At 49.6% G+C, this 20,509-nt stretch overlaps 9 protein-coding genes across 9 annotated transcripts; 6 read left to right on the forward strand and 3 right to left on the reverse strand.

The window, feature by feature from the left end:
* The first annotated feature begins 331 nt into the window (after nucleotides 1–331).
* Nucleotides 332–2,042, forward strand: F4807DRAFT_441183 (t-SNARE). The gene is made up of 3 exons (XM_047999359.1): nucleotides 332–587; nucleotides 690–1,255; nucleotides 1,320–2,042. The coding sequence occupies exons 1-3, from the start codon at nucleotides 565–567 to the stop codon at nucleotides 1,832–1,834; spliced, it is 1,104 nt and encodes a 367-aa protein (XP_047850485.1). The 5' UTR covers nucleotides 332–564; the 3' UTR covers nucleotides 1,835–2,042.
* Nucleotides 2,043–4,783, reverse strand: F4807DRAFT_441186 (uncharacterized protein). The gene has a single exon (XM_047999360.1). It carries the CDS (start codon nucleotides 4,621–4,623, stop codon nucleotides 2,110–2,112), a length of 2,514 nt encoding a protein of 837 aa, XP_047850486.1. The 5' UTR covers nucleotides 4,624–4,783; the 3' UTR covers nucleotides 2,043–2,109.
* Nucleotides 4,784–4,910: 127 nt separating this feature from the next.
* On the forward strand, nucleotides 4,911–5,668 carry F4807DRAFT_441189 (uncharacterized protein). Its single transcript, XM_047999361.1, has 4 exons — nucleotides 4,911–5,024; nucleotides 5,164–5,248; nucleotides 5,312–5,372; nucleotides 5,425–5,668. Exons 1-4 carry the CDS (start codon nucleotides 5,020–5,022, stop codon nucleotides 5,484–5,486), a joined length of 213 nt encoding a protein of 70 aa, XP_047850487.1. The 5' UTR covers nucleotides 4,911–5,019; the 3' UTR covers nucleotides 5,487–5,668.
* Nucleotides 5,669–6,946, reverse strand: F4807DRAFT_441191 (clathrin light chain). The gene is made up of 3 exons (XM_047999362.1): nucleotides 6,691–6,946; nucleotides 6,393–6,601; nucleotides 5,669–6,329 (listed from the first exon to the last, which is right to left on the reverse strand). The coding sequence occupies exons 1-3, from the start codon at nucleotides 6,731–6,733 to the stop codon at nucleotides 5,880–5,882; spliced, it is 702 nt and encodes a 233-aa protein (XP_047850488.1). The 5' UTR covers nucleotides 6,734–6,946; the 3' UTR covers nucleotides 5,669–5,879.
* A 237-nt stretch (nucleotides 6,947–7,183) lies between these two features.
* On the forward strand, nucleotides 7,184–9,579 carry F4807DRAFT_441192 (DUF618-domain-containing protein). Its single transcript, XM_047999363.1, has 4 exons — nucleotides 7,184–7,702; nucleotides 7,782–7,873; nucleotides 7,958–8,158; nucleotides 8,216–9,579. The coding sequence occupies exons 1-4, from the start codon at nucleotides 7,605–7,607 to the stop codon at nucleotides 9,004–9,006; spliced, it is 1,182 nt and encodes a 393-aa protein (XP_047850489.1). The 5' UTR covers nucleotides 7,184–7,604; the 3' UTR covers nucleotides 9,007–9,579.
* A 133-nt stretch (nucleotides 9,580–9,712) lies between these two features.
* Nucleotides 9,713–12,988, forward strand: F4807DRAFT_441194 (uncharacterized protein). The gene has a single exon (XM_047999364.1). It carries the CDS (start codon nucleotides 9,961–9,963, stop codon nucleotides 12,379–12,381), a length of 2,421 nt encoding a protein of 806 aa, XP_047850490.1. The 5' UTR covers nucleotides 9,713–9,960; the 3' UTR covers nucleotides 12,382–12,988.
* Nucleotides 12,989–13,104: 116 nt separating this feature from the next.
* On the forward strand, nucleotides 13,105–14,864 carry F4807DRAFT_441198 (alpha/beta-hydrolase). The gene is made up of 4 exons (XM_047999365.1): nucleotides 13,105–13,220; nucleotides 13,279–13,519; nucleotides 13,657–14,073; nucleotides 14,178–14,864. Exons 2-4 carry the CDS (start codon nucleotides 13,448–13,450, stop codon nucleotides 14,619–14,621), a joined length of 933 nt encoding a protein of 310 aa, XP_047850491.1. The 5' UTR covers nucleotides 13,105–13,220; nucleotides 13,279–13,447; the 3' UTR covers nucleotides 14,622–14,864.
* On the reverse strand, nucleotides 14,865–17,302 carry F4807DRAFT_441200 (Nucleotidyltransferase). Its single transcript, XM_047999366.1, has 2 exons — nucleotides 15,931–17,302; nucleotides 14,865–15,877 (listed from the first exon to the last, which is right to left on the reverse strand). Exons 1-2 carry the CDS (start codon nucleotides 16,820–16,822, stop codon nucleotides 14,931–14,933), a joined length of 1,839 nt encoding a protein of 612 aa, XP_047850492.1. The 5' UTR covers nucleotides 16,823–17,302; the 3' UTR covers nucleotides 14,865–14,930.
* F4807DRAFT_441201 (uncharacterized protein) lies at nucleotides 17,303–19,307 on the forward strand. The gene is made up of 2 exons (XM_047999367.1): nucleotides 17,303–17,992; nucleotides 18,051–19,307. The coding sequence occupies exons 1-2, from the start codon at nucleotides 17,790–17,792 to the stop codon at nucleotides 19,084–19,086; spliced, it is 1,239 nt and encodes a 412-aa protein (XP_047850493.1). The 5' UTR covers nucleotides 17,303–17,789; the 3' UTR covers nucleotides 19,087–19,307.
* Nucleotides 19,308–20,509: the final 1,202 nt, after the last annotated feature.

Raw genomic sequence — 20,509 nt, forward strand, 5'->3', positions numbered from 1 at the left:
ACAGCCCAGGTGCCATGCTAATAAGTGCATAATATACATAAGTACATAGATGTGTATGCACGTAGCTGATGCATGGCTTGTGCTTATTACGCCAAGCTTTGCTCACGCTGTCTTCATTGCCTCACGTTAGGCTGACTTGTGTCTATCCGCAACACTAGGTTGATTACCTAGGTAAAAGCACGTTTCCGTTTAAATGCCAATCGAACCTATATAACCACATATTAGGTTAAGGCATGTATGAAATAAGCCGTGTAACCACGTAACCCGAAAAAGGAGGCTTTTGTCGCATAGATTGGTCGAAGCTACGTCAGCCGTTAAGGAGCTGGCAATTACTTACGAATTACATACATATTTGTTATCCATGATTGAACTGATAGCAACGACCACTTGTCCTGTCGCTCGCTTATCGCCAGATTACTAACGATATATATTCTTCTCTGTTGTTAGTTAGAACGTCTTGTGCTCCATACACAGACCCAAATACCCAATTCCTCTACCGGATCTCTTCAATTAGTTCCGGAGCAGCCAAGGTGAGGGTGTTCATCCCTTCTATTCGCGTCCGCCATGTGGCGAGACCGCACCAACCTGTAAGCCAACAACCATCGCTCTCTCATAACAAACCTGCCCACCTCCTCCGATTGCTCGTAATCATCCGTCGACGCTCTAACCGAAAGATGAAACTCGTACAGATACATATCCTACCGCCAATCCTATGCCCACCACCCGGCCAAGAAGACTCGGTACGGCCCCGGCCCCAGCGGCGGCGGCGGCGTCGGAAATGGCTTCTCGGAATTCGGTCGCGGTAGCGGCAGCGCCGCCTCCGAGGACCAGCAAGGGCTGCTGTCGGGCGGCGACTACCACGACGATGGCGACGCCGTGATCGAGATGGACCTGCTGCCCCCGCGCTGGGCCGACATCAACGACGAGGTGTCCGATCTCCTCGCCGACGTGGCCCGCAAGTCGCAGACCCTCGAGCGCCTGCATCAGAAGCACGTGCTGCCCGGCTTCAACGACGAGGAGGCCAAGAAGGCCGAGGAGGGCGAGATCGAGCGCCTGACCCAGAACATCACCAAGAGCTTCCACGAGTGCCACCGGTGCATACAGCGCGTCGAGCAGATGGTGCGCGAGGGCAAGCAGAGCGGCGCCATGACGAGGGCCGAGGAGACCATGGCCAAGAATATACAAATAAGCCTCGCCGCGAGGGTACAAGAGGCAAGCGCCGGTTTCAGGAAAAAGCAGAGCGCATATCTAAAGAGTGAGTTTCCGCTTATAAACGCGGATGACATAACCTAGACATTCGATACTGACCCGAACGTTAGAACTTCGCGGCATGTCCGGCCTAGGCGCTGTCTCGCCGGGGGGCGACCGATCCTCCACGCCCCTCGGCGGCGCGACCAGCAGCAACACTTACGCAGCCGATCCGTCGCTTCTCGAATCCGACGCCGACCGCTCGTACTCTCAGTCGGCCTTACAGCAGACGACGCAGCAAAGATTACTCCACAGCAATGACGCCGTGATACTGCAACGCGAACGAGAGATCGAAGATATCGCTCAGGGCATCATCGAGCTATCCGATTTGTTCAGGGACCTGCAGACCATGGTCATCGACCAAGGCACTATGCTCGACCGTATCGATTACAACGTCGAGCGCATGGCCGCTGACGTAAAGGGCGCCGATCGCGAGCTCGTCGTCGCCGCCGGCTACCAGAAGAAGACTACCAAGCGCAAGCTCATACTACTCCTCGTGTTACTCATCGTCGGCGCCATAATACTTCTCGTCTTAAAACCTAAGAATCGTGGTCGGGGTGGCGGCGATAGCGGCGATGGAGGCTGACGAGGCTGTGTTTCTTTTTTTTTTTTGTTATACGTTAGAAAACTATGTAGGAAGTACGGTATGATAAAACATGGCTCGATTCGTGTGTTCGGGCCAGTCGAACTAGATGTCGGGCGACTTATCGCTGGCATAGGAGGCGTCAACGAGAAACATCTATGTACTAAATGGGTTTATTTAAATTTTAATTTCATCTTAGATATATGCCCCTAAAATTCACATCCCATGCGAATGAGTAGGCATATCTATGCTATCATATATACGTAGTGTAGCTAGAGTCATAGAACGACATGAAGTCGTGGCGTCGTCTTTCCCATACGCCGTAGGTACTCCCTATCTTTTAACATCATCTTCCGGCCAAGAGTCTCAATCTCCGCTTGGAGGACCTCAACCGGCGGGAGAAACTCTTCTCCCCAAGCTTCGTCTAAAAACGACTTCATTTTCGATAGGCTTAGGACATTCCTGGCTCGAGCAAGCTGGTGGATTTTCTTCGCCGGATAACCAGGACCGTAGAAAGTGACGAGACGTAACTTAACCGCAGTGACGAGATGCTTTTTATGAAAGAATAGGCCTCGATCGTGAAGTAACCGTAGCAGTCTAATGGCCCGGCCACCATTAAATCCTCCGGGTTGCTGGCGATGTATCTGCAAGCCTAGGGCTATCTCGCTCTGTTGTTTTGAGAAGGTGTAAAATGAGTAACGTACAATAGTCCCAATCAGCTTATCTTCGAATATTTGGTGTAGTGGGTGGAGTGGTGTGCGCGTTGGTAGGTCTACGGGAATGTAAACACCCAAGAGGTTCTCGACACCAGATAGTGGTTTTTTTATGGGCTCCGGTATGTTCTCTGGGTGTACGGGGGTAAAGCCAGGACGTGATGAGTGCGGAGAGGTGAATATATCCACTAACTCGACGCAGGTCTTTTCTAGCTCGTCCAGCCTTGCTTGCCGAGCAAGACAAAACAGAATCTTCCTCCAACAACGAACAGGCGCGGGGATTTCCATGGATGCCAGCTGTCGGCAAATAGGTAGATAGAAGTAGAGAGACTTCTCGGAAAGGTAAGTAGACTTGGCTTCGGTAACGAGACTGTCGAATATGAGATTGGTTGCATCTTCATTGACCACGATTTCCATGGCCTTCATATCAGTAAGCAGTGTAGAGAGCCCCTGTCGATCTCTTCGTAATACGTAAGCGCGAGCGAGTGCGTTGGTCGCTTCTCGACTGAATTCTTTCAACGCAACGAGCCTTGAAGCTAGTACAACCCGATGAGTCTGCCAATCTCCCGAATTGGCTGTGGAGACGATGAGCTGTGCTAGGAGCTCATGATCATCAAACACGTCTGGATGAAGGTCGCAGTTTAGGAGATCGAGTAAAAGCTCGTCATCTCTCATCCTAGCTAAAAAGAGCACAAGTCTCAGATAGCTTGAATCGACGATCGAGATCCCCTGCTCCTTCAGCTGCTCGATACGGCTCAAGACACCCTTTGATGTTCCTTCTCTTAAGGCAATCGATTGCAACGACAGTGGGCCGATTTGTTCAATACCTAGAGCTGCGATTGTCGATATGGCAGCATCCAAACTGACCCAGGAGCTAGCTAGCCACTTGGCCCCTAAATTGTCGTTGTAGTTCTTGACACTGATGCCAAAGGTCCCGCCGTGCACACGATTGACAAATTCTCGTGAGAGTTCGATATGTGCAGCATCTTCTACGGATTCAACACTAGGGTTGAAAACAACAGATTCGCTAAAGTGGAGCGATTCGCTAGGGTGGAGCGATGCGCGTGGGAAATATCCCTGCAGGAATCTCAGAAATGGTCGAACAGGTACAAGCGCCGAGGGTATATCGTCATGTCGAATGCAAATTCGTCGCCACTTTGCTGCTAATTGGGAAGCACCCAAGTTATACAAATGCGGTATAATAGTATCGTACAGCCGATGATCAGGATTTACGACGTAAAGTGATTCAAGCGTAGGGGGATGGTAAAGTTCCGGATCATCTGCAAACTGCTTGATCAAGCGCGCAAACTCCTCCGCGCCGGGATAGAAATTCGGGTTGAGCCGCAATTGCCATTGCAAGGCCTGATGGTGTTGGTGTGTTCGAAGGAAATGCGATAGCACGGTCGAGTAGAGTTGTGGCCATCTTACGCCATGTAGGTCGTACATCCATTCGCTGTAGATCCATACATACTCTAAGAATTTTACGTCCTCCGATCTCACCGCAGCATCCAGGATTGTTTGCCAGAATACAGGTGCAAGCGGACTCTTTACATCGTATAGTGTCTTTCGCCCCCAAAGGGCCTTCCAGACGTGCCTAACGCCGGGATCACCGTTGACTCTCTTCTGAAAATTCAAAAGGCAGCTCCATAAAGCGAGATCACCACGATGCTTGAACGTGTCCACCAACAACCGTCTCGGCCATTTCTTCGCTGGTCCAAGTCGGTAAAAGTCAGACTCAATAGCAAGACGGAAGGGGTCTGACAATAATGCTGCCCATTTTCTGAACGATTCTGACTTTTGAATTAGTTGGTCAAAGTTCGGCTGCGTAGGTAGCTTCTGTCCTATCTGTGTCGGTTGGTGGTCGTCGGATAGTTCTGATAGGAGCACATCGACAGGGTTCTCTGACTCGTTCAAAAATGTCGCCGAAGAGTAGCACTGGGCATTTTCTCCTGCCCATCCAGCAGATAACCAAGCAACTCTCCTGTCTAGCCGAGAATGTCGAAACGGGAGCAGGAACCGAGGATGGAGGGCGAAATGCTTTGGCTTCACATCTCGAAGTATTATTCTCGCTAGTCGCATTACTTACACGTAATCGACATTCTAGGTAGGTTGACCCGGTTGTGGAAAGCCTAAAATGTAGGTCGAAGTGAAGACAGCGAGATTAATAAAAGTTGAATCTTTCTGACATATGAACTTTTACATATGAACTTTTACTTTAGTAGCGGACCCTGGCTCCACATCCAAGGCATAAAGGTCCAAAGTACCTGAGCCGCTAGGCCGGCTATCGCAAAATTTACCCGAAGTTTCTACGCTTAGTCATATAGAAATAGTCTTACCTGCTAGTGGTATTGGATACCCGAATGTCCAATCATTCGATCGTCAAATCGCTTCACATTCAAGTCTTCGACAACAGCTCTCCATCCTTTCGAACGCATCCATAACCAATTTTCGAGCTCCTCTCAACCTACAGCAAACATGGGGTACGTGCGAACATTAGATTCCGATACTAGCAAGGCGGTCCATCTCAACGCCAGTGGCTTTCTCGACTTACCGCGGGCTCAAATGCCCTCACGAGCGAACTAGTGAAGCGTCCTCAACCTGTGCTAACTAGACATACAGATTAGTCGACGCCCCCAACAGGGTGCCTCAGAAGCAGAGGATGTACCAGCAAGCCTACCGCCAGCACACTCGAATCTGGAAGATCGTACGTACCCGATTTGAATTAGGCCTGTTCCGACATGCCCTCGATTAACCGAATATAACGCAGGCCCCCACAAGCAACTACCTACTAATTCCATACTACACCCTCCTTTGGGGAACAATGGGAGGTTCGTTCTTGAAATCAATATCATTTATGGCGCAATCTGACAACGATAACAGCCTCCCTATACATGGTGGGACGCAAGGCCTTGGGCTACAACACATGGTTTGGCAAGAACTAGACCAGAGAACTTGAGATGGAAGAATGATGCCCTTTCAAGGACAAGAGACGAGAGGCCGGCCCAAGTGTCCTATTAGGCCGATGAATAGACAGTCTTTAAACACAAATTCTTAAGGATTCTTGGTCCCATTAGCTTCATGAATATAATGCCAGTTTAGGGAGGGATCCCGCAGTTGTTGAAATCAGTCCAATTACGCCCCTAGGCACAGAAAAGGCCCTACAATGCCTGCTTATTTACCTGAGTGTGAAAGTGTTATCTAAGTACAACCAATATTGGCAATGGTCTGCCATGGGCTGCCGTCGATAGGAGCCAATCAACCGGCAGACTCCGTTAATCATGCCCCTAGGTGACCAAGAGCACTACGTAGGAAGTGGGCAGTCGGTGAAAATAGGCTTAATATCCTTCAGCTCCGGGAGCCTTCTCGTCTTTGCGCAAGCTCATCAACAACTCGCGGAATCGTTCCTTTCCTGAACCACTAGCACCGCCCTTCTGGCCCTTGCCACTCACGTCAACCAATTTGGAAATGCGCTCCCAGCTGGTGCCACCGGAAGTAGTGTCGTCTCGGCTTGCTAAGAATTGCTCTGCGTCCTTGCGAGTCTGTGCGATTGTCTTCTCCTTCTTGGTGTTGTAGTTCTCATAGAAGTCGTCGATGTTCTGCTGCGCATCCTTGATGGTCTCGGCCTTCTGGGCGGCCAGCTGCTCGGCTCGTTTAGCGTTGGCGGCGTCTCGCTTCTCGCGCCATTGCTTGATAACTTCAGGTTCCTCCTCTTCAGCAACAAAAGCACCATAGCCTGAGTTGTAGTTGACGGAAGGGCCAGTAATGGTACCTCCTGGTGCGACTTGCTATTATTGGGGGTTAGAATATGATCTTTCCATAGCGACCTCGGAACTTGAGGCATCACTAACCTCGTTAGAAGTGTTGATGTCCGGGAATGCGCTCTCAAACTGAGCAGTCTCACCGCCTCCACCCAACAGATCATCAGACGAGGGATCTGCTAAAGCAGCAGATTCGTTGCCAGTTGTGAATTGTGTTGCGTCGTCGCCTAGAAGGGCGCGCTCGCGAGCAAGGAAATCATCGGCTGACGGCTCGCCAACATCTTGGATCTCGGTTTGGGCTAAGAAGGGTCCAGAGTTAGCGCATCCATGGTAAAGGACGAAAACAAGAATTCTCGAGTAGGATTAGGGGATATATAGATTTACTTACCACCGGAATCGAAGTCGTCTAAGGACGGGAATCTGTCTGCCATGTTGACGAGATGGTGGTGGAGTTAGCTTTAATGGCAGGAGTGGTTGAGGGAAAATGGTTTGTAGAGAATTTCAAATCGGTTGAAATATGGTATCCAGATGCTGTTTTTGTTTGAGGTACCGTCGCAACCTTGAAAGCAAGGTCAGATTCAATTACAAGGGCTTAAGCTGCAAGTGCGTAGCAGCCTCTCAGGTACGCGAAGTACAGATTACAGTTGCTTCCAAGCTTGCACAAGTGGATCATACCGTGCATTTTGTGCATTTATGAAGCCAATGTGCACTGTATGTCTGCGTTTACTTGGATTAGGTACCTAGGTACACGCACCCCGGACCTGCCCGTCATTTACCAATGGACAACCTTCAAGGTTCTGATCGATCCTTGATCACGTGCCTCAAAAACACTAAGACGACTTAACACTTTCCCATCTCTCAACTCAATTTGATAAATTTCACCTACCGCGATCACCTTTCTACATAAGAACTGGTAGCTACTAGATATTCCAAGGTTGCAAACAGTGGAAACAAGCACATCGCCAGCCTTGCGCCTGCTGAACTCGAGTCACTTTCCCTGGTAGACTAGATTAAACACCTGGGAAGCTTCTTGACAACAACATCTTGACAGCATCTTAAAACTTCTACCGCGACTCAATATGAATACCTGGTAGCCAACTCTGCCAACTGTAGATTGATTTGACGACAAAATTCAAGTAAATATACGCCAACTCTACAACAAGCCCAATTGAAGCCAATTCGGTTCAATCCAGCTCGGCTCAACTCAATTCAATTCAATTCAACACAGAACAGAACAGAACAAACAAAACAACACAACACATATTCACCACTCAAGCTTCATCCGCAATTACAACCGCAACCATGGCCTACACCGACGATGCCGTGCTAGCTAAGCTGTCTGCTCTGTCCGAAGCGGCAGACAGCATTGTGACGCAAGCCCAATGGATTATGTTCCATAGGTAGGCAAACCTGGGCGCATGCAAATGCGCATTTCGCAAAGCCCTGTAGATCTTCACTGACATGTTTGCCGGGTGCCAGACGTCACGCAGATCGAACTGTTCAGCTATGGCTACAACGACTGAAGGACTCAACAAGTCACAAGCGATTAAACCTCATATACCTTGCCAATGGTACGTTTTTCCTATCGCCTTACTCTTCCAAGCATTGTTTAAGCTGGTATTACTATACATAGCCAAGACTAAACGATTTCGCAGAGGTTGCTCAACAGACTAAAGCCCGTCACAAAGAGGATTTTGTTCTCGCATTCTCCCCTGTCATCGCGGAAGCTGTCGCAACTGCTTACAAGGGTGCTTCCACGGATATTCAAAACAGAATCCAACGGGTTGTCGATGTCTGGAAAGACCGCGAAATTTTCGAGAAGCCCATCTTAGAGGCTATAGACACCCGTATTCATGGTAGGGTCATATTTCTTCCACAATTGAATAGGGCATTATGCTAAGATAGTCATCCAGAAATCAATCAGGTCCGCGGTACTGCTAAAGCTGGGCTTGGTGGTTCCATTTTCGGATCTGCTGCAACCATTCCAGCAGAGCTAGCCCCTTTGACCACTCCTCAACAGAATGTCACGAAGCTGCTTCTGGGCATGAGGACCACAGCCAACTCTGCCAATCAGGAGTATGACAAGTTGCTGGGTCCGAATAGCACCGCCCCTTCTGCTCCTGTGTATGCCGCTCGTTTGAGCGGGTTGCTCAAAACGCTAGCTCAAGCTGAAGGGGCCGTAGAGCAATGCGTCAAAGCCCGTCGCGAGCTTGTCGTAGCGCTCCAGAAGGTCTTAGATACTAATAGGAATGCGCTAGTGGCTGAAGAGAATCAGCTAGAGACGTTCGTGACCCGAAGAATGGAGGTGGAAGACAAAAAGACAGAAGTCGAGAGGGCTATCATGGCTGGGCTTCCAGATGACGAGCCTTTCTTGCCGGGCACCGCTTCAAATGACCAACCAGACACGGAGCCTGAGAGGCCTGAAGTCGAAGCTCTCACGCCACCCTCGATGGAACCCGAGCATTCAGAGCAACCCGATTCATTTGGCGAAACGGAAACCCGCGAGACTCTTGCACAACCCGAAACAAAAACCACAGGAGCCCCTTCTGTCCTAGGTCTGCAGTTCAAATCGGTACCTACTACGACTAATGGATCTAAGAAACGTAAGATCGATGAGGCCGATGGCTTCCCGGACCTTGGCGAAGACGATGGCATCGATTCGGACGTGGCTGAGATGCTTCGGAGGGATAGTGGCGGTTCCTAAATTGGCGCTCAAATTTGCCAGAGTTGGCCTCCATGGAGTCTAGGCATGCGTGTCTTCGAAGACATACACGGATGAACAGGAGTTAGCCATTGTACAATAGCAGCAATCTTGGCGTTCTGGGTCAGGTCATCTTTCTATAGCCTCGTATCGGGGTTACTCCAGCTACTCCAGTTTTCTTCATCCTTCAATGATACGCTGTCTATCTCTACTTGCTGTAGTAGCTTCTGCTATAGGTAATCGATGCGAATGAACCACGGTCATCTTCTAATTTTGTACATTATATCTACATTATATCAATGGAGAGCAGACGTGTTGGCCGAACAGATCTAACATATTTCAATGTGAAAGGTGATACCAAGGTCTCGGTTTTTATCGGGACAATCACGATGTTGTAAGGGGCGTCTTGTTTAAGGACCTTCGAGTGATGAAACTGACGTCCACGTACATCGTCCATATGAAATTTCCATATAGTGATTTATTTATAGACGGTCTCAGAACTCAGCCGGTGTTGACAGGTAATTTAACTAGCCTGTCTATTCAGGCAAATACGCGAAAAGGTTCAATATATGGACATCATAGGGCTATTGCTAATAACCTTGAACTAAAAACATATATATCTAAGTACCTAGGCACTTATGTAGATACACACGTTAAGCTGCTTACTAAGTACATGAAATCAGCTAATCAGGTAAGCACTTAATCCTGGATATAAAGTTATTCACATATGAGGCTTAGTGGAATTATTCGGTTCGGCGTTGCTCGCGTTTAGTGGATGACGGCATTCCTACATATTCATTTTTTTTTCTTTATTCCACGAGGAGAAAATCGCCAACTAAAGCTGCACGGCGCAATCAGGGTGAAGCTCAAGTCAGCTTCGCATCGATGGTGCGATCGTGCGCAAGGGCAAGATTTTACACCGATCGATGAGGAGGCAAGGAGAATAAAGCGCTCAAGATGGCTTCGCGGGCGTTGGGTCGCGCTATGATGGGAAGCTTCCCACAGCGCAGTGCCGCCATCGCAAACCGACCTCGCCAGCTCCCTCAACAACTTATCGTCTTGCCTCGTAACGAGCTATCCACCATACCGAGATCGCTAAATACCCCGGAAATCTCCTCTCAATCTCCCCTCCACAACTCTTCGACCTCCCCTCATCTCATCCGATCGCAAACCCCACCAGGCTTTTCTCCGAGCCCCCTCGGCTTTACTTCTATTTCACCACCATTGTCGGCGGCGACCTCGCGATGGCGATCCCCAATTGGTGTATTAAGGTATTTGTCTACGAGTCAGGCGTCCCGCCGAGAGAATCAGATTGCGACAAAGCCGAGTATTCAGAAAGAGGAAGTTGGGGCTATTGCATCAGAAGCGGCAAAGGCTGTGGAAGACGGCACGCAGACCTACGAGGGCTTCGAGAAGAGCGACAAGGCTACCAAAGCGGCCCAAATCAACCTACGAGCTCGTCTCTCCCACGATGGGAAAGATTACAAGAAGTCATGGCAATTCAGCGAGATCTGGCGCCTCATCAAGATCGCAAAGCCGGAGGCTAGGAATCTCGCCATTGCCGTCATCTTGCTTCTCACTTCCTCATCCCTCTTCATCTCTCTCCCTCTCGTTGTCGGCAAGGTCATGAATCTAGCTACGTCGAAATCATTGGAGGAGACGGAAATCTTCGGCCTATCGCTTTACCAATTCTTCGGTGCCTTCGCTCTAGCTCTCACCGTCGGCGCGTGCGCTAACTTCGGCCGTATCGTACTGCTTCGTATTATCGGCGAGAGAGTTGTTACACGCCTGCGTGCGCAGCTTTTTAGAAAGACGTATAGCCAGGACGCCGAGTTCTTCGACGCGAACAGGGTTGGTGATCTCATCTCTCGACTCGGAACCGACACCATCGTCGTGGGCAAGAGTATTACGCAGAACGTTTCGGATGGTTTGCGGTCTCTCGTGAATAGCGTTTCGGGACTCGCCTTGATGGCCTGGATTAGCCCTAGCCTGACTGCCGTCATATTGGTTGCCGCCCCTTTTATCGGCAGCGCTTCTTTCATCTACTCTCGTATCATCCGAAAACTGAGCCGTAAGATGCAGCAGAACCTAGGAACATTGACCAAGATTGCGGAAGAACGGCTGGGAAATGTCAAGACAAGCCAGGCTTTTGCCGGTGAGGCTCAAGAGGTCCGTCGGTACAACACCCAGGTGAGGAAGGTTTTCGAGCTTGGAAAGAAGCAATCTATTTACGACGCGTCTTACTTCTCCGGAACATCGTGGATGGGCAATATGACGATAATCGGCTTGCTCTGGTTCGGCGGAAACCTTGTAAGAGATGGTATAATGACTACTGGTGACCTGACTACATTCGTCATGTACGCATTCTGGGCGGGTGGCGGATTGTTCGGTGTCGCCAACTTCTACTCGGAACTGATGAAAGGCGTCGGTGCAGCTACGCGGATCTTCGAACTTCAAGATCGTAACACAGGCATTTCCACGACCAAGGGCATCAAGGTCACATCGGCACAGGGTCCTATCAAGTTTGAAAACGTCTCATTCGCCTATCCTACTCGTCCTGCTGTTACAATCTTCAACGGCCTAAACTTTGAGATACCCTCGGGAACTAACGTATGCATTGTTGGTCCCTCGGGTGGTGGAAAGTCGACGGTATCATCCCTACTCTTAAGATTCTACGATCCTACCGAAGGTTCCATCAGCATCAATGGCGTGGACATAGCCAAGATGAATGCCAAATCTTTACGGCGCCGTATCGGCATGGTGTCACAGGAGCCGGTGCTATTCTCGGGTACTGTGGCCGAAAACATCGCGTACGGGAAGCCAGATGCTACTAGGTCTGAAATAGTGACAGCTGCGCAAAAAGCAAACTGTGGGTTCATCGGCGACTTCCCGCAAGGCCTCGAGACTCAGGTTGGCCCTAGAGGTGCACAACTCTCCGGCGGGCAGAAGCAACGTATTGCCATTGCGCGAGCCCTTATCAAGGATCCGGATATTCTCATTTTGGATGAAGCCACCTCAGCCCTCGACGCAGAATCGGAGACGGCTGTCAATCTAGCACTAGCGGCATTGCTCAAGGGTCGCCGACGGACTACCATCTCTATTGCTCATCGACTTTCAACCATCAAGAGATCAGACAAGCTTATTGTACTATCCAGCAAAGGCACGGTTGCCGAAGTCGGATCGTACGAGGAGCTTAGCTCGAATCCCCACAGCGAATTCACCAGGCTGATGGAATGGCAGATGAGCGGAGGTGATGTTCCTTCCAAGGCAAAGGAGCTCACGGAATCCGAGATCCTTGAAGAGGAGCTCGAAGAAGCGGATGAGGAAGAGCTTGGTGAGGAAGAAGAGGAAGCTGTGAGACAAAAGTCGGAGAAGTAATAATCACACTTTCGACATAGCACACTCTACATGAAACAAAAAAGGGGAAGGGCTCGTTTTTAGTTTTCTCTCATGTGTTCTCGGGATCTTGCAAAAGGTCGTTGGTCGACCTGGTTTATAGGTTCTTAGAAAGGACATAAGTCACGACGGGGAAAACAGGCGAGGTATTCAGGGCGATGAATGGACGTTGTATATGTAGAATAATTGAGTCCAGAACTCCACTCGATACCTACGACATGATAAAGTTGGACTCGGAGGGAAAGTCCACGGGTCTCTCGGATAGAATAGGGGAAGGTTTGGCACGGTGGTGATATGTAGAATCTAACGGCACAACAAATACAGGTTTTGAATTGTACTCTAAGTGACGCCTTCGGTATTATTCGTTATTTGGAATGTTTCCTGAATTCGTGTAAATGTTACGCTTAGGTACGAGCCCTGGTGGATTTACTGGCCTATGGTTTAGAACTCATCGGGGGGGCATGAGCTGGGGCGCTCGACTTGTTTAATTCGACATTGAGCAAGAAACGATGTGAACAACACAGCTGACACCTCATTTTTATTGGGTTTTTGATTTTACAAGTACATTGAATTAGTCGGCGGAGCTGTAGTCTCTCCGCGTTTATGAAAACGGAACCACGATCTATCCGCTGCGGAGCCGCACGAAGCTAAAAGATTAGCGCTTTAAGCCAGCTGGACAGGTACGTTGGAGCTACCTAGGAGCTACCTAGGCATCCCTGAACCCCACAATTTCATCTTCTTCAGCTTAGCTTCATAACTTACCATACTAACTTACAGTTTACACATTCACCTTACCTCGGTGAATCTTCAAAAAAGGCCAGGTAGGATCTTTCGTAATTGGCTCTCATTCGAGGAAATACGATCTCATCAAACATACAGTCCTGTTGGAGCAGAGCTTTATATATATCAAATCTAACTTAGCGTACTATCGTTCCATATTACCCCGACATAAGGCTACGATATAAAACACCCCCAAGCACATCATCTTACCGCCATCATCAATTTCTATAAATATCCTACCAGATCAAATAGCAATATACTCCCCAAAATGGCAGACATTCAAGTCGTCGAAGGCACCGTCAAAGTCGATGACGTAACCCTCCACACCAAGTCCTGGTTTGTAAGTTCACCCGCTCTCCTCGTCCACCATGTAAACTCCTTTTGCTACCTGCCTACATACCTACCTCGGCAAAGCAGTCTTACCGTACCTCGGTCCTCTATCGAAAAAACATACTAACAACCCAACCAAAACCCCAGCCATCCGGCCCTCCAAAAGCCAAGCTGATCGTCATCCACGGATTCAGCGACCACGTGGACCGGTACTACGACTTCTTCCCGACGCTCGCGCGCCGCGGCGTCGCCGTCTACGGCTTCGACCAGCGCGGCTGGGGCCGGAGCGTGCGCCGGCCCGCCGACAAGGGTCGCACGGGACCCACGGCCACCGTGCTATCCGACATCGCCGCCTTCATCCGGGCTAAGGTTTTCGGTGGCGGGGACGGCGACGGCGACGTCCCGGTGTTTATGCTGGGCCACTCTATGGGCGGCGGCGAGGTGCTTACTTTCGCTAGCACGCCCGAGTACGACGATATCACTGCTAAGATTAGAGGCTTCATTCTTGAGGCGCCGTTTCTGGGCTTCGCGCCTGAGTTCCAGCCTTCTTGGTTGACTATTGCTGTAGGTTACATTTTATCTTTATTTTCATGTTCTTTTGTATATAAATATATATATATATTTGAAATATGAAGAATCTTTTTCGGCTGACTAAAACCCCGGTTAAGAGCGGCCGCCTCGCCGCCCACGTCGTGCCAAACTTCCACCTATTCAAGCCGGTACCCCCGGAGCACCTGTCTAGGGATACGGAAGTGCAGAAGAACATCGCGGACGATCCGCTTATGCACAACACGGGCACCCTCGAGGGCTTGGCCGCCATGATCGACCGCGCCGAGTTCCTGTCCGCGGGGAAGCTTAAGCTGCGGCCGCACGTTAAGTCCGTGTTCCTCGCGCACGGCACGGCGGACATGGTGACCAGTTTCGATAGGGTAAAGGAGTGGTGGGAGAGGCAGAAGTTGGAGGACGGCACGTTCAAGGCATACGAGGGCTGGTTTCACCAGCTGCATGCCGAGCCCGGGAAGGAGGTGTTTTACCAGGATGTTGGAGATTGGATATTGGTGAGGAGTGGTGGGGGCGAGGAAATGCGAAGGGCGCCAGAGTCAAAGTTGTGAATGGGAACGAGGATGTGACTAAGGGGATTCATGAGTAATACCGAATCCGTGTTTGCATGTCTGAATTGAGGATCGGTACCAATATCCGGTGCTTTCTTTTTCTTGACGACGATAGATATAATTATGTATAGTAAGGCGGGGAACGTGAAAATTCCTTCCATTGAGGTTGTGTGAGAAATGTTAGGGAGGAATGTATAATAATCAAGGCTGGTTAACGATTTGACAATAGAGTCGGGTCTGTGTAGTTCGTATCATGGTCTCATTTCTCATTTATGATACAAAACATTATCCTGAGTTTAATAAACGAATTCATCCCGTACACCTTTCTTCCGGCGGACGCCACTCTAAGCTTAACCGCTCAAAGACCCTCCTCTCCGCTGTCAGCATATCCGGGGCTGGGCCGTTGGCGTCGCTCTCGAGATCCACCCAGCTTCCGTCTGTCCGACTGCGGACACCGCTACTATCAAACTTCAGGCCCTTTACATGCCTGCAATATCTTCTCAGGTCTCTTTCGAATGTGGTAGCACCAGTCCAGCCAATAACTGCACAGCCCGCCGTCACCCAGGGACTGATGATGATGTCGACTCTGCGGTGGGGGTTTGGGTTTTTCGACGACGCCTTCTTATCCCAGTGCGGGTTCTGCCATACCACAAGCGCCTTGTCAAGCGTGTCGAAACCGGCACCTGCCTTGCGATTCTGTCCCTTCCATGACACCGGAGTTTGCCCTCGCTCGCTATTCTTCGTGCTCATGGTCAGCGTGTGAGTGATGTATTTTTCCTTCTCCAGACTATTAACAATTTCGACTATGAAGTTGGAAGTGACGCTCTCTTCCGGATGACTGAGGATTACGTCGACATCACCACTTTCCGTCTTGCCTCTTCGGTAGCCGCCGACAATAACCATCTGAAAGCCTTTGCAGAGTTTATTTGTGTGGCCTAGGATGGTCCGTCCGATTCCTTCGACTTCGGAACGGGGAATCTTCTCCTGCAATTCATCGTAGTACTTAAGGCCGATCTGTTGGACTCGTGTTAGGCTGTCCCAACCGTATTCAACGATGTGATCACGATCTCGCCACCCTTTCTTGTAGAACTCTTGAGAGGTCGTCGCTGCAACGCCCCATATGTTGTAGAAATCTTGGAGCACCGACATCTTCGGGTCTGCTTTGGCGGCTTCAACCTCTTCTAGACAGCCATTTGCTTTCCATTGCCGATAGAGTTCGGCAATCTTATCACTGCACCCAGGGAGCCTAGCTATTTCTGTACATACAAGTCAGATGGGAATGGCTTAAACATTGACATAAGACACCTACCACTTGGCTTGGAGATGAGATATGGGTAAGCCGATAGAGATGCAATGCTTGTAGAGTAGGCTCTGACACCTATTTCGTCGTTTTTGAGTTGTCTGAGTGTTCGAACCTTGTATAGTTCCTCGATGAAAGATTTGTTGGGTGGAGTAAAGGGGGTCGGACGTTGACAAGAATAAGGGGTGTGTAGGTAGTCGGGAATTGGGGGCATCTGCGAACGGTCTTCATGTTCCGAAGTCGACTCTTGAATCAAGGCAGGGCGCTTCACATTACCCAAGGTCCGTAAATGTTGAGCCGATTCTCCTCTTGAAGTAGGCCGCTCGTTCCCGCCTTCGTGCATCGCGCGTTGGAGAACATCATTGGGGTTCAGGGGAGGCTCATTGGTCACATTCTGCGTCTTACGGCCCCGGTATATCAGGTAGTCATCTATCGGAAGGATGGACTCTTGAGCTAAGCAGTCGATGAACCATGCCAATTTGACGACTTTGATAATTGATTTATCATCTTCCGTGTCTATGCTGCCGACCATCTGACCCTTCTGACCGACCGGGACACGAACACCCGTACCATCATCGGGGCTCCCATCCCTATCATGGACAACCCCTTGCTTAGAACTATATGTGGATTCTGGAGATGATGAACCCGAGAGTTTCCTACGCTTTAGTGGTGGACCATATGAGCCCGAGGAGGAGTCCGATGCTGAAGGAACGTCTTCGGTTAGAATCTTCCTGCGCCTTAGTTCGAACTTAGCCCTTTCTCTGTTAGCTATCTTCCCAAGTATGACATCGGCCTCGTTGATATCGTAGGTTAAGGTAGGTATTTTGCTCTCCCACTCTGGCAACTCGTCGGGGTCAATATGAGTAGGTAATAGATAAATGATAGGGAATTGAAGGAGCATCGTGCTTGCGCTTTGCTGTTAACTACGACATAATCCTTGCACATGAAAATGGCGAGTAGTGATGCTACATGAAGCGAGTATTCAAAAAATGTCTTACTAGCGGAAATAGATATGGGAATATTTGAAGGTTCAGAGCAATACAAATATATGTACCTTACGACGGAACGTCAAACTTTGTATTTGGTATGTAGCCGCTTTGCCTATATGTACCTACCCATGTATACATACTCATACATCCATATTTAACTGTCATTGGAATTTGGAGAATATACCTGAAATCTTCCGAAAGAATTAAGTCATTAGGTACACAGGCTGGATATACATCTAGAGTTACGTGACGTCAATTTGAGTTTAGCCTTGGATAGCCTGGATTAAAAAAAGAACAGCGGAACCGGACAAAGAAAGTACCGGAAGTCTCTAATGAGATGGATATGTATTACCTAAGATTATTATGGGTCATTACCGGGGAGCAACAAGAGCAAGTGAGCAACTGGATTTCCAAATGATTGTTCCAATTGTCAAACCAAACTTTTGTATTCAACTTTGTAACTTTTAACCTCATCATCATTCGCTTAGAAAATACCGAAAAGTCGCCAGGACCAAGCACATTCCCATTCAAATTTCGACTCCGACTCCGATTCCAAATTAGATCGTTTCGGCCGACGCGATACTAGTAACTCAGCATGCCGATTTGTAGCCGTCGTCTTCCTTGACGGAGCGTCGCATAGCCTTTCGCTTTGTCAACCAAAATCCGATTCACCTGCTCAAGCCGACAGTTGACAAAACGATGGAAACTGCCTGCAATATCCTTTTTTGAGAAAGGTACCATTGGTTTGCCGCTATAATCCCTCTGCCATCATCCATTCGACCGACCTTTCTTTGTTACCTCGCCCTCCCTCACATCAACCTTAGGAATATCAACTTTTGCGCCCCTCTACCTAAATTAACATCTTCATTTATCGTCACCATGGATCTGGCCCAGAACTTGGTGCGCACTGTCGCGCGCGCCTTCTACACCGGCCCTGACGAGAGAAGGTTGATTCTCATTGTCGATGCTCTCGTCCTTCACACGACCGTGAAGGATAGTGACTTATCTTACCTCATGGCATTAAACCCGAAGGATCTAAACAAGTCCTACAGCAGACTTAGAGAAGATCACTTCTTGCGTTCGTATGTCCATCACAATAGCTCACTGTTTATCCAACGGAACTGATAGCTATTACTGTAGCCACTCTCGTCCAGAGCTGGTAGCGGGCAAAGAGAAGCCTGTCACCCGCACTTACTACTACATCGATTATCGACAGGCCATCGACGCCATCAAGTACAGAACCTTCTTACTCGACAAAAAGGTCCAAGGAGATGCTGTACCTCAAGCAGAGAAGAAGGTCTACTTCTGTAAGCGTTGTGGATCGGAATGGACTCAGATGGAGGTCCTCGACAACATGGATCCTATACGAGGTTTCATGTGCCATAAATGCGGTAGTATTCTGGATTTCGACCCCGAGCGACAAGCGGGTGGCCACGAATTGTCCACTCGACTAAACAATCAGCTCAAGTTCATCCTAGACGTGCTACCGAAGCTTGATCAGGTCACTATTCCCGAGTTCGACTTCGACACCGCTCGCGCCGCATCTCTTCCCGTTATACGTCCAAAAGGTAATGAGGCTGCCGAATCTATCGCCCTCCCGAATGCCAAGCCTACTTCCGTTAAGGGTATGGCAAATACCGGCCCTCAGAAGATCGAGGTCGACATTACCGACATGGACGGGCCTACCGAAGCTGAGAAGGAGGCTGCGCGCACTCAGAAAGAGAAGCTTGCTCTGCAGAATGCCCTGCCTTCCTGGCATACTACTAGCACCGTTAGCGGAATATCATATTCCGGAAGTTCCAACTCCGCCAAGGCAGCCAAGATCGACGATGTCGACACCAAGAAGCCCGAAGCCTCCATTAATGACGCTGCTCACGAACAAGAAATGGACGAGCTATACAAGTCCCTGCAGAGGTCCCAGGAGGAGGCTGCCCGACGTGCGGCAGAGGAAGAAGACGACGAGGACGACGAGGATGCCGAGAGCGGAGGCGAGGAGTTTGTGGACATCTCTGCGAATGTCAGCTCCATAGGCGAGAAGCGAGCTGCGTCGAGCGGTCCCACTAGTACTGCGGATACTCCCGCTTCTGACAGGCCGGCCAAGAAGGCGAGAATCGAGGAGCCGGCCAACGGTGGCGACAGTGAGGATGACGATGATATGCAGTTTGAGGATGTTTAAGCATGGGCGACGGTGATACGTCTATGTCCATACGTACGAGGTCAAGCGGGGTCGGGGAAGGGACTGAAAGGGGAGTGCGGTCTTTCGTAATCGCGATACCCTTATTATACAGGAGGTGTGTGTAGCATAGCATTGCATGGGTCTTTTCTCAGGTAGACCTGGACGGGCGGGCGTCCAAAAAAAAAGGGTTAGCAACAATCGCATTGCAAATTAAAGTCTAATAGGTGTCCTCTTTTCTGGCAAACGTGAAAACTGAAGCATTTCCCGTGTGAATGGTATATCTACATTGCCCCGAAGAAAAATAAAAGGTTCTGTGATACAAACAAATATCTGGAGTCTATTTTCACTCCAAGCAAAACCGTCAAAGGTATCTTCAACAATAGTAGCGTATGGCGAGCCTGGTGATTTAATGTTTGCCACGACTCGGGGTGCGCCATAACCACCAGCACCTGCTTATCATTACCCATATCATGAAGCCGTCCCTCGTGACACGCCGCCCTTCCCTATAGAAGCACCTGTTTTCCTGTAGAATAAACTTGGGTATTACACGTATTTGCGTAGCTAGGAGAGGTGAGTTAGCACGTATGATCTCCCTATAGATCGATAAGAAATTGTGTAAATGGATACTTACATCAAGGGTTAGCGTTCGTGAGCTGTTCACTTCCTGGTCTCTGTACACGCCGACGAGGCTCTCGCTGTCCTGGAACAGGCCGGTCTTCAGACTGATGACAATGAACTGCATGCCGGGCCCTGCGTGCTCGCGAATGTAGTTCTTGATCTTGTCAACGTTGGCATTGTCGAGCGCGGCATCCACCTCGTCGAGCACAAAGAAGGGGCTAGGTTGGTAGCTGTGGATGGCGAAGAGTAGCGCGAGCGCCGCCATCGTCTTCTCACCTCCCGACAGATGCTCCATGTCACGGAAACGCTTGAGCGGCGGCATGGCGTGGTATTTGATCCCCGAGAGATAAGGCTTGTCTGTGTCCTCTTCAATATCGAGGTAGGCCTGGCCGCCGAGCGGGTACTGATCGGATCGCGTTAAGTCCTTGTAGACGTGCGAGATCTGCTCTCGGATGTGGACAAACGCTTTATCGAATAGCTCGAAACGTTTGGTCTTCACCTCGTCAAAGGCATCCTTCGCAGCCTCGTAGACTGCTTTAGAGTTATCGTAATCCTTCTGGGTAGCTGTGAGCCGTGCTTCGACTACCTCTAAGCGCTCTATTGCTCGCATATTGGGGTTTAGTTTCTCCAGCTCCGCAGTAAGTGACGAGATTTTCTCCTGTAACTTGTCTTCGATGCTTTCGTCCTCGGGCTGTCTAGGTTAGCGTCTGATTTTAACCAAGCTCTGCGTAGCAACTTACATCTTTTAGATCATCGTCTAATTGACTAAAATCGACCTCGATACCGTAATCGTCCATAGCATCGC

Source organism: Annulohypoxylon truncatum (assembly GCF_022578515.1).
Source record: "Annulohypoxylon truncatum strain CBS 140777 unplaced genomic scaffold F4807scaffold_38, whole genome shotgun sequence".
Lineage (NCBI taxonomy): Eukaryota > Fungi > Ascomycota > Sordariomycetes > Xylariales > Hypoxylaceae > Annulohypoxylon > Annulohypoxylon truncatum.